This window comes from Drosophila sulfurigaster, chromosome 3 (assembly GCF_023558435.1).
Source record: "Drosophila sulfurigaster albostrigata strain 15112-1811.04 chromosome 3, ASM2355843v2, whole genome shotgun sequence".
NCBI classification, from domain to species: domain Eukaryota; kingdom Metazoa; phylum Arthropoda; class Insecta; order Diptera; family Drosophilidae; genus Drosophila; species Drosophila sulfurigaster.
Window position 1 is genome coordinate 49,361,834 of NC_084883.1, and position 13,262 is coordinate 49,375,095.

General features: G+C 38.2%; 1 protein-coding gene across 1 annotated transcript; it reads left to right on the forward strand.

Annotated features, from left to right (window-relative positions):
* Positions 1-12,322: 12,322 nt before the first annotated feature.
* On the forward strand, positions 12,323-13,006 carry LOC133840114 (superkiller complex protein 8-like). Its single transcript, XM_062271774.1, has one exon. The coding sequence runs from the start codon at positions 12,323-12,325 to the stop codon at positions 13,004-13,006; it is 684 nt and encodes a 227-aa protein (XP_062127758.1).
* Positions 13,007-13,262: the final 256 nt, after the last annotated feature.

Genomic DNA, 13,262 nt, shown 5'->3' on the forward strand with positions numbered 1-13,262 from the left:
TTTTGTAGCTTAAAGTAACAATCATTTATTCAAAAGAAAACCTCAATTTTAAAGCAGTTTTAATGTGCTCAATTTAAGCGGCTTTTTGAGGTCTCCAATAAGGTGATTTCTTCACCCTTTTTGAGGACACTTGATTATGACACGCAAACGTTTTGCGTTATGTGTCTTTCATGTTTGTGGCAGCTTTTCCGCCTAATTAATTGGACTGTCTAGGCTAATTTGGGGCATCTACCGACCTGCCCAGGTCGCTCCCTGTGACCCCAATTGATGTGTGTGTGTATGTGTGTTTTAGTGGGACAGGGAAGGGCAGATGACCGCAAATTAGACATAATTTTATTAAATTGGCTGCATTAAATACAGACGGCCTGTCAATTTGAGCCCTATTTCATTGGCTTCATTTGGCAGGGCAAAAAATGAAAATGCATTCATGTGTGAGAAAGGGCAAAGCGGGGAGAGGGTGTAGACAAAGAGGGGAAATATGGGGGCGGATAATGGGGAGATTGGTTTGTGTTAATATTTGAGTCTTTGCCTGGCGGTGCTTTAGGAAGTTGGCAGACAGCTTTTACTTTATTGAATTTGCTATTTTTAAACCCCAACAATTTTTTGACAACTGCACAGCGGAAGAGAGAGAGAAAGAGAGCGCATTACGAGAGAGAGTGAAGGGACAGGATGCTGGGTGGTGTGAGACAGACATTGAGATACGACAGAGACAGAGATGGGTCTCTGTTGGGCTAAAGTTTTTGCTGAAGCGTCGACGCTTACATAATGACAAAAAATGTTGCCTCTGGCATTCCGCAGCACAAAAGGGAGGCAGGATGGGGCATTTAAGGGAGGCAAAGAGCAGGAGAGAGAGTAAGAAAGAGAGAGAATGAGAGACAGAACTCTGCTGTACTGTTTTGTTGCTTTGTGTGTTTGCTTTGGCTTTTGCTGTTTTTGTTTTATATCCGTCGCTCGGTTATTCGATTTCCCTGCATTTTTGCCGGCGTTTTCTGTGTGCGTTGTGCTCTGCATCCTTGGGACTTCTTGGTCTGCATTTCTAAGGGTTGGTTCCTTGGCTCCTGCCTTCTATTTTTTTTGCGTTTTGCGCAATGCATTTCCACTTAAAGTTTAGTGCAGCTTCTGCAAAGTACAGTAGAGAACACGACGAGAAACGCGAGCGAGAATGCGAGCAAAAAACAGAAGCAGCGCAAAGTGTGAAGTGTGAAGTATGTGTGTGCTTAAGGTTGACTCAACTTTGCACTCTAAGCGGCTCCCTCCCGACTCCACTTGCAACTGCATCTTCGCCCCCTGCTGCTGCTGTCACCGTTGTCTGGCTTTGTAGTTGTCACGCCTGGTGCCCAGCACCAGCACAAAAGTTTCCCAGACACCGAACGCATCCCCACAGCCACTTTATCTTGACAATGACAGCAGACGTGTTCCCATAAATCAATAATTTGCTTTAGCCCTAGCTCCTCATCTACTTTTGCTGCTGTGATTCTGCACGCAAAAGAAAAAAAAATAAGTCAAAAAACTACAGTCGAGTGTGCTTGACTATGAGCTACCCGCTACCCATTTTCAATAAGAGCAAAAAAGTGCGGTATATACCAAAATAATATACCAAAAATATAATAGAATATACCAAAGGCTATAATTGGTATATTGATATAGTACTACATTAGTAGTACAAAAAAAAAATTGAAATATACGAAAGGCTATACTTGAAATATCAATTCCAAATATACCATAAACCAAAAAATATGCCATTAAAGCAATTCTTAAAATATACCATTATAGTATATGAAAAATATTAAAATATACCAAAGGCTATGATTAGTATATTGATATACATACATAGTTAGTTAGTAGTACCAAAAAATATTAAAATATACCAAAGGTATATTCCAAGTATACCGCAAACTACAAAATATTCCAACAAAACAGTGCAGTATTATTGTAAAAAATATACCTAAATAGTCTACCCAAATATTAAAATATACCAAATACATATTAAACTTGATATATCAATTGATATGCTTGATATATTAATTCAAAATATACCATAGAGTACAAAGTATGTCAGTAAAACAGTGCGGTATTATTCTTAGAATATACCAAAGTCTATACTTGGTATATTAATTCAAAATATATAAATATGTATGTATGTATATTTAGAGACGGAAGATATAGCTATCGTCTCGTATATATATACTTTATGGAATGGGAGACGACTTCTTGTGTAAATTTATAATACCCTTCTACCCTATGGGTAACGGGTATAAAAAAAAGGGCGGACAGTTGCATCCTGAATGCTCTGTGATAGATGTGACAGCATGCAAAGGGCATAATGCTTGTGATAATCCGTGTATGAAAATGCTTTGCTCGAAAGTTGAAAGAGTTATGTCGATTGTCATCTTGAGGCACAAACTAAACACGTCAATTTCAACTGCACAAGTTCCGAAATCCAATTAAAAATGAGACAAAAGCGTCAACAATTTTAATAGCCACTCGCAGTAAATGACAAAATAAATCAAATCACATTCATCACGAGAGCAAAGTGTTGCCAGCTGACGTTGCCATTAACTAACCGAATGAATATGAATTCATATATGTATGAGTGTATTTGTATAATATTTCTGTATGTATTCGTTTTCATATACTAAATGCATTTTGCCTCGAGGCATCAATTGAAGTTTCCTTTTTGACAAAACAAAAGCAGAGCAACAATTGCTGTTGACGATGATGATGATGATGATGATGAACTGAATGTGCAGCTCACGCTTCTATCAATGAGAGATACTTGTCGCTGATTAGGCTAATGACAGACCAATTAAGGGGAAATTGATTTTAATATATGTGCTAACGATGAGTAATAATAAATGATAAGATTAGAGCACAACAATTGCCAGCTGTGCAGATTCTAAATCTAAATCATTGTCGTCGAGGCAGACAGCATGACTCTATCACGCCCATGGCAAATGTTGCTATGCCAAGTTGGCAACAATTTCACTTTAAATGCAGCTTTGACACTGCACTTGACCTCAGAGTTTAACAGAGAAAGAGAGGGGGAGAGAAAGAGGGAGCTAATCGGCTTGGCTGGGAATCCTTCGCCTTGACACTTTTTGCAAGCAAATCCAAGTGTAAATATGAAAGGAAATTGTGCAATCGAGTTATGGCATTGAATGCAAAGGCAAACCTTAGAAGTTGCAGTCGAAGGAAACTTCTGTAAACAGATATGCAAAAGGGATTTGTCAAAGCCCAAGAAGAGGTGGGCAAAAGTGTTTTTCTCTGTGAAAATTGAGCTGTGCACAAAATATGCAATTGCCATGACTCAAAAGCAAAGCAAATACCAGTTGGTATCTTATAGATAGCTCAACTATCTTTAGACATGCCAAGTCACGAGCTAATAACAAAGAACTAAGACTAAACGCTTGGCTTATCTAAGCAAGAATTAACTTTTATCATAGCTCCCCCAAAATGTGCAAGACATCTCTTCAAATACCTTTCCGCGTGCATTTTACAACGTGCTTATTACAACTGCGTTTTGATAAATTAATACTTTAAAGCCGCTAAGATCACAAAGCAATTTGTCACATTTAACAAGAAGATTTGTGCAAGAATTTCAGTTGTTGTCTGATAACTATAAATAATTATTTGTTGTTATTGTTAATTGTTGCTGATACGCTTTAATGTGTGTTTTATTATTGCTGACTTTTTCTGTCATTGTCACGCTCTCACTTCTCACTCGTTGCTTGATGAGTATTTGGCCAGCTTTTCGCTTTCGTTTGCCCACTGTGCCCAAAAACCAAAAACAAATAAAAAGAGGCAGCGTCAACAGGGTCAGCGCATCAGTGTCTGTTGTTGTCATTTGTCATGGAATGGGTCTGGGTGTCGACTCAGATAGGAGAAGAGAGGGGAAAAACGTAGGGGCTCGACGTAGAGTGCGCGACTTTTTTGGTCATGCGGCATAAATAATTCATTTCTCTCTCTCTCGCGTTTCCCCCTTTTGTGGTTGCTGTAGTTTAATTTAATTTTTCGTATTATATTTTTTTTTGTTGATTTTGTATAATTTGTCATGCGCTGAACTTTCGTTCCAGCACTTAAAAGATGCGAACCAAAAGAAAGAAAAGAGAAATAAAAACAAAACACTTGTATCAACTACTTGTTGTTGTTTTTGGGTCGCAAATTGAAGGTTTATATAAAAAGAAAATAAAAACAGGCGCAATAAACTTGTAATCCTTGAAACTTGATTCACTCGGCTGACAGAGTTTTCTCTTCCATTCTTTGGCCTTGAATACTTTTCTGTATTCTCTAGATGCACTTGATGTTCCTTGCTATAATCTCGTTAGTCTATCAATGCTCGGTTTCTAATGAAATCCGTCTAAGGCCATGGCCATGTGTGTCTTTTGCCTCTTGCATCCGCATTTTAAGTTGGCTTATACACTTCGCCAAGATCTGCGCCTCGATTGACTTGTCTATGCCTCTCAGCTGTGCCTGGCTAAAATCCCCTTGTGGCTTGGCCGCTTGTCAGTTTCGCAGTCAGGCAGTCAGAGTGATTCTCAAGCGAAGGCAGTGACGATGAGAAGGCAGCGGGAGGAAACCCTATTAGTGTCAAGTTCATTGCCACAATACGTCAACAAGCAGAGTTTACATAGCGAAGGGGGAAGGTGGAGTAGAGTTGTGGAAAGAGTGCAGAAAAGTGTGAAGAAGACGCGTTAACTTATCGTTCTTGACCAAGACAATTTATTGGGCAAAATTGCAGAAAAATTGCAAATAATAACTGCGAGCAGTCGTAACATTCCATTAACTGGACAAGTTATATGCATTTGCGAGTTGTTCACTAGAGATGGGAGTATAAAAAACTCGTGACACCATTTTACTTCAGTTCTAAAAATGCAGTTTAACGAAAAACTTAACATAATAAAGATAAAATACTTTAACTGAAATTTCAAATAGTAAAAATCTGTGCAGGTTTTTTAAAATACGATGTATTCAATTTTTCACTCGATTTGATCCAGCTTCTCAGAGCTTAAATATTACTTTACATAAAACAATGTTCGCTACATATAGTTTTATTTAATATATAATATATATTTATATTGAAAACATCAAATCAATATCAAATCCTTTTTTGTAATATTAATGCACTTTCACTTGTAAAATGTTCATCAATGTTCTCAATAAAATGTTCTTAATTAAATGTTCTGGAAATATAATGAATTAAATTCAAACTAAAACTTCCAGTATAGATAGTATTGTAAATACTATTTTTCTTTCGAAATCGATTATATTATGACATTGTGTTCCTTAATTTTGTGACCTTTGTAATGAATAGATAGAAAATTAAAAGAATTAAACTAAAACATAAATGAAATACATAAATTCAAATTAAATTGTTTTAAATAGAGTAGTATTCATTCTTGTCCACCTACGAAATTTTCATAAATTGAATAAATTAAAGAGCCATATACGATATGCAATAGTCACGACTCACGCCCTCATCTCTAAGCCAAGACCTGTTTGCATTTATTTATGCTCGATTTGTCTGCGCAAACTGGTGCATGCCCAAAGCGGATCTGCATAGCAATTGCAACAGTCTGTCTGTCTGTCTGTCCGTCTGTATCTCGCCTGTCACTCGATTTGCTCCACCGTACGCATTTTGTGATAAGTCCCGCTGTAGATAAGGAGTTTGTGATTTGTGCGCAGCGCGTGATTCATCAATAAACATGTTTGCCAAAAAAAAAGAAGAAAAAATGCCAAAATTCAGTCAAATGTCTAATTTAGTATCTTATCTTGTATTGCGCATACGCCACGTGCTCAATATTAATCAATGTTGTGGCTGTCGTTGTGACTCCGGCTGTGGCAAGTGAAAGATGCCGCAGGCCATTAAATAAATTCAATTTGACAGCTTCGAACATGCAATTAAAAGCGACATGCAACATGCTGTGAAGGAAAACACTTTGCCATTTATTTTACGTCCTTTTTTTTCGTGTGTCTCTCTTTTGCATCTAACTGGAAATTGGTTAGGTAAGAGAGAGTGAGAGAGAGGGAAAGGGAAAGGAGTTATAGATGCCGTTGAAGACCTTGGAGCAGCAATTTTCCACGATGACAATAAATTGTGAGCTGGATATTGAAGGCAAACGCGGGGGGCGGCGGACGGAGAATGAAACGCAATTGTGAAAGTTGTTTGGAGCCTTTTCGCCTGGCCCTGGCTATAAATACTTGAATAGTTTGGCTTCGGTTAAGATGGGGCATATTCATTTTGTCGCAACGTGTGCGTTGAGCACGTTTGTTTGTTTATTATTGTTTTGTTTACTTTCAATTCAATTCAATTATTTTAATTGGTTTGCTTCAGTTACTGCACTTGCAATTGGGAATTCTCAGCGTATGATTATTATTATTGTGTATTTTCTCTCTTTCGCTCTTTGCTTTTCGCTTTTCGTTTTGTTTCTTCTGTTTACTGTTTGGTATTTACCTGTTTGCAGGTAATTAAAATTGCATTGCTGCCATGCCCAGCATTTAGTGTATCATTTACACGCTACAACGCGCTTGCAATTTATGATATCACGTACATACTTATTTGAGCCACTGTACGTACGCTGGGATGGCAATAAATGTCTAATTTCTGCAGTTGAATGGAACAATTCGTGCAATCGCTGGGGTGTAACCACAACCCGGGAGAATGAGAGTACAAAAGGTGCAGAAATGTTTTGGATTTGTTAATGAGCATGATGAATCATAAATCCTCGGGCTATTGAGTACACTCTAGTGAGTATTATTTGATTGTATGAATGAAAGCATTACGCAATTAGCAAATTTCCAAAATGAAGAAATCAATGAATGAGGAATTTCGTAGGAGATTATGAAATGAATTTAAGCTATTTCAATTTTTAAAAGGAAACAAAGTCAGCTTGTATAATCTTACGCTTAAACATAACGAACAAAATAAGAAAGTGCCACTTCCATAACTTGGCTTTGAATGAGGTGATGAAACTAAGCAAAGTTTTAATTAAATAATAACTAGAATGGCGCGATGAAATGAATTAACGTTGCCCCTTTGCATATGTTAAACTTTATGATGATGAAGTTTATGAATACCACAGAAAAAGGGAGAATGAAGAGAATATATAATTTAAGATTAGCATGAGATCGTGAAGAGATGAAAAGTGACGATGAACTTTTATCATATTTTAAAGTTTAAGAAAGCTTTTGTGATTAGGTAAATTTAAATTTCGTTTGCTGCGAATATTCGTAGAGATATTGAATATAGATAGAGTAAATCCGATTGATTGTTATACCCGCTAATCATAGGGTAGAAGGGTATTATAACTTTGTACTCACTAGTATATTTTGAATGCAATAGTATAATAAAATACTATACCCAAAATAACCTTTGGTATATCCTGGTATTTTAAAGTATATTATTTGCTTTTACGTTTGTTCGTTGTATTATTATAACTTGGTACTCTATAGTATAATTTGAAAGCTATAGTATAATGATATACTAGAAATAACCTTCGGTATATCCTAGTATTTTTTGGTATATAATTTGCTGTTACCTTTGTTACTTGCATTATTGTAACTTATTACTTATAGCATATTTTGAATGGGTATCTCACAATCGCTTAAATTCGACTGTACCTTTCTTACTTGTTTATAATAAAAACATAATCTAATCTATATTAAAAGATAAGGTAAGAAAGTTTTGATTTAAATAGTAAACAAAGAAACGCACTCTTTCAACTTTTTAGATGCGAAAGTAAATGCGTAATTTAAATTTTATGTTCTAGACTTTACTGACTATTTCTCTGAACTCGATTGAATTCTTTCACTGTGCTCCTTTTGTGCAATAGTTGCTTTACTGCGGATATTAAACACAGTGAGAAATGTAAACTGAATGTGGTTCACTTGGTGGAAAGTGCTAATAACTGTAGCTTTAAGAATCAAGTATAGTATGGGTCATGAGTGTGTTTGTGTGAAGAACCAAAGTAATTACAATCAATCACAGATTTCTCGTCGTCGCCGTCACTGGCTGCGTGTCAGGCCAAAGCTAAGAGCCGAAAGCATTATCATTAGTGGAGCCAAGTTAATGCCTGGCAATTTTGCTATAAAAGAGATCGCTCGGCCATTCGACTGTGATTCGATTTGAGCCAAAAGCATAATCATAATGAGTGGTTGGCACAGGCAAAAGACAGGCACAAGCACAAGCACAGGCTCATCATAACGGTTCCGCTGTATGATTATCTTTTTTGATACGAGCTGGAAATGATATCGAGCCATCAGCGTTGTGAAGGGGTAAAGAGCAAAATACGAGTATGCGTTGATTGCCATATGTCATAAGATTGAATCGACAAATGCCATTCGCCATTGCCATTCATTCACAAATACACTCACTCTACACTCACGCATATAATGAGGTGAGTGGATTCAAAGTGGAGTTGTGGATTTGTTACGAGTTGCTGTTCAAAGCAAGGCCGCTTCTCGTTCGCTGTTTTGGCATTTGGACAAGTTTTCTTTTCTTCTTTTGCATGTTACTCTCCTTATCTGCTTTTGTTTATGTTTTGTTTTTTGACAACTTGGCGAAGGTATGTGCGATGTGTGTAACTCGAGATTGTGTAAACTGAATCTTGTAAATTACATTGAAGGTTTCATGTCATGTTTTAACTCTTCTTCTCTACTGTATGTGTGTGTGTGCTTTTTATGGCCCTCTGCAAGGTGTGTGGCTTCGACTCGAAGCTCTCTAGTTGCCTTTTGTAACTTTTCTGTTCTAGTTGTTGGGCAACATCATCAGCAGCGGAGGCAACAGACTGTCTTTTTATGGCATCATCAGGCGCAAAAGTGAGCAAGTTTTTGTCATGACCTTTTATGGTGATTTGTGGTGGTCGCAACTGCTGAACTGAAACTGAAACGAAAGATGAGGCAAAGACCAGACCGGATCATGCTGTAATGTACGAATAAAGTTTTGCATCCTCATTCTGTGTTGGCCATATTCAGAAGACATTCAGTTGTTAAGCGTTGCCTGATAGAGCAATGATAAACATCTATGTGGAACTGTGGGATTAGTTTATCAACATTATGTTGAAGTAAAAGGGCCTTAGAGTATATTCATGTATTTCTTCATGTTTCCCACATTTTCCCTTCTCTCTCTCATTTAAGTGACCTGCCCCACAGTCATATTGCCAAACGAAATTGTTATGCCACTGCCACATTAATTATAAGACAATTAACGATCTCGCTGAACAATTTATGAGCTCTCGTCTAGGCCCGAAAATCAGTAGCCGGTTTTTATGGATCTCTTCAAAAGCCACAAAATGACATTTGACGTGACAAGTTTGATGTTTGCTTTGGCGTTTATTGTTTCTGTCGTTCGTCTTTGGTTTATTTTGATGGTCCGACTTAAGTTAGGTTTTTTTTGTTGCTCTTATGGCTTATTGATAGTCTCGACTGTGCGTTAGAGGCGTCAACGCGTTTTGTATAACAATTTGCCAGCACTTTCTCTTCTATGCTGTCAGCTGCGAGCTGCGAGCTGCTGTGTGCTGTGTGAATTGCTGTGGCCTGGTCTGATCGTGGCCGAGCCAAACAAATGAAACTAATTGCTTCCGTTTGCCACATTTCACCTTCAATTTCAAGTCGAGAAACTAATTTTGTCTGCCTTTTCTGGCAGTCGGAACCCAGCCCATAAAATGTGGCAATTCTTTTGCGGTTCAATGAACCCCTCAGGCTAAAACTTTTGCACATTGCAACCCAAAAAAAACAATACTGACATTTTTTTCTTGTATTTTGTTGTTTTGCAGAAATTTGCATTTTCATCCCAACACAACACACACAGAGAAAATGCTGAAGCCGACGGTTGCTTGATTGGCGGCGGACAGCGACAACAACAGCAGAAACAATAACAACAACTCGAAGAAGACGACACGCTTGAGTTGCAAAAACCAGCAGCTGAGACGAGAGTAGGTGGCAGCAACCAACTCCTTCTCGATTCCAAGTCAACACCTGGGTCAACTGGGAAAAACAAGCCAAGCTCAACGACAGCGCATTGCAATGGCCAAAGTTACAAGTGGAGTCTGCTTTTAGGCGTTGGCCACACAGCCACACCAGCCAGAAACTAAAGCGCAATTTGATAGCCAAAAACTAACAGAGCACAAACCCAAAGTGCGAAAAGCAAGAGGATAAAAACAACAACAACAACTACAACACAGGTGAGAATGTGCATATTTAACGAGTCTGTTTATGCAGAGCACACCTGGTGCTTTTGGTCACAGTTCATGTTAAAGTTTTATGCCAGTCAAGTGCTGGTCCTCCTTCTAGTTTTGGTCCCAGCCAGCAGTTTGGCAAACTTCCAGATTATCACTTGAAATTCAAATATCTGTCACGTTTTCCGTTTATATAACATCATTTTCAGCTGATTCAAGTACTCAAGATGTTTCCTCAATTTGGTCTTGTATTCAATAGAATATATTACGAAATTTTCACCAGTTTTTGTTCGAATAAAGTTGAGATATAATTAAATATTGATTAAGTTTAAACAATAGTTTATTTTTCTAGTATTTTTATAGATATATTATATATGTATCTATAATATAGTTAAGTCTTCCTTTGGAAATTCAAAATTTAGTTTCTGTTCGAAAAAAATGTCTCAACTTTATTACAATTGAATATGAACATAAGAATTTAATGTGTAACTTGCGTAAAACTATAGTTCCGATTTCTAATTTTGTTGTTAGAACTAAATACAATATTTCTCTTCATCTAACAATGTTCCCTAGTTGGATCTTAATAATTTAGATTGAGTTTGAAACACAGTTCATTGAATTTAGAACATACAATAATCACTACATTATTTATGATTCCTGCAAATTTCCTTGCGAACACAAGAAAGAACTGTTTTTGTATAACAAATAACGACTATCTTAATCGGGTTTTAAGACCCGACAATCTGATATATTTTGTGGTATATTTTGAATTTGGTACTATACCGATATATCAACTATAACCTTTGGTATATTTTGGTATATTTTCGGCATAATAACTTGGTATATTTCTAGAATATGGTTGTATTCAAAATGGGTGCCAGGTATCTCACAGTCAAGCCTACTCCACTGTAACTTTCTTACTTGTTTCCATAATCAAAGCTAGTTGAGTCTTCCTTTACAAATTTATAATGACTTTGCTACACTTATATGACACAATATGTTTCCCCTTTTCATAAAGATTGTTAATACCTTTTTCATTAACAATTTCCCATCTTGAACTACAGAAATTGACTTCCTTAATATTTGCATAATATAATGTGATTCTTCTCAAGTTTCCAAAGCTGCAACTACGATTAAATCTCGAATTGTTAATCAAATTCTGTAAGCTCTTGGAATATGTTCTTGTCAAGTTCCTCTACGCTCAACTTTGATTGCATTTCATCTGCAGCTGTCTTCCTAATCCCGAGCTCATATTGATACGTTTTCCAATATATTTGTACATATATTCAAGTTGATCTGATTGACTTTTATAAGCCTGACAAATGACTGGCAACGAATGCCTAGGAAAGTGGCTCAGGTTAACACATGACTGGCTCATGACTTCAGTCGACTGGCGCCTGCTTGCCACGAGCCTAGAAAGTCATTTGTAACCCCTTTGCACCTCTGTGTTTGGGTTTGTGTTGCCAGCCTGCTGCTGAAGTTGCGCTATTTTTAGCTGACGTTATGGCAGACTTTGGCCAATCCTCTTGGCCAACTTTTGAGATTTTTGTCATTTGTGCCTAGACAGGCAACCTGTCTCCTCCTCCTCCTCCTCCTTCTCCTCCTCTTTCGCCCCGAATCCGAGTCAACTTCCACTTGGGCTGGCAGCTGCGATTATGCCCAATTTGCATATTCAACAACGTGGGTGGTTAGTAAACTTCATTTTTGGGGATCTAGGCATGCCTAAGCAAACTAGTCTTCAAGGGAAACACACACAATCAATAAATACAGAGGGAGAGAGGGAGTTAGTTATTCAATGACAAGGGAAAAATTATGAAAATTAGGAAAGTTATGGAAATTAGTGAAAATTCAAGCGATACAAAGTATGATCAAAAATGTTGGTGTTGCGCCTGGGGTCTACTTAAACCGGAGCATAACGAATCCGCTGCCGAAGAAGGCGAAATACCCCCATCGAATAGAAGGCAAAATGCCAAAGAATTTATTATTACCGGTGGCGTTGAACCGCAAGTGAGAATTGTGCATCTATCGCCCACTGAGGATCATGTGTTCCCCTATGAATACACTTTGCCCTTGCCTGGCATGGGTGTTCATTGTGTGGCCGTCAGTCCGGACAGCAGTTTATTGCTGCCGTCGCTATCGATGGCAATCTAATGCTGATGGATGTCAACACTGGCGTACGTTTGCCCAGTGTCAGTCACTGTTTGGTGAGCAATTTCTGGTCCACAGCTTTTGGGGCTGAGAGCAATGAGGCTGTCTTCGCTGGTTCCGGCAATGGACGTATCTTTAAGTATGACACCGCGATGGGGAAACTGTTGCACAGCTACGACACGGAACGTTGTGAGAATATCCTTGGCTTGGCCATCAGCGGAGATGAACGTTTGTTGGGTGCCACCGATTATGCTGGTAGATTCTCGTTGATCGATGGTGTCACTGGTCAGATGTTGCGACGTCGCAATTATAAGCATCCCATGCGTAAATTGGTTTTTGAACCGAGTATGAAACGTGCTTTGGCCGCTTGCGATGACAAGACCGTAAAGCTCATTGATTTGCCTAGTGGGATGATGTTCCATGATCTTAAGGGACACGATTCGTCTGTGATGTCTGTGGCCGCCTCGCCGGATGGTCGACTTATTGTAAGTGGTGCCTGCGATGGCACCATCAAGTTGTGGGACACGCGCAACTCCAAGAACACGCTGTCATTTCTGTCGGGTAATAACACGAATCTGTGGGACGTGGCCTTCAATAGGCACAGCAACAAGATCGGGTTTGTGGGCGATGGCAAGGGACTGAATGTCTACTATTGCCTCGGTGGAATGGGATTGATGTTAGTGTGAAAGACGTGTGTTTTTAATGTTTCGTTACTATTAAATTGTTGTAAGTGTTATGTGCAAAACCGCAAAGCTGATGTGTGCTTTAAGAGTTATCAAGTTAACCAAGTACGTCAGGCTAATGCTCGGAACTTAATGCGGGGCATCACGAATAGTGATCAGTACAGGAAATATATATAGAGTCCGGAGTTAAGGAAACACTAGGGTATTTCCTCTATGTATGTCCAGCGATATCCTAACTCTGGCTGAAATACTTTGAATC

Excerpts from the sequence above, each read along its gene's own strand:
- LOC133840114 (XM_062271774.1), top strand. The coding sequence starts at position 12,323 with ATGCTGATGGATGTCAACACTGGCGTACGTTTGCCCAGTGTCAGTCAC.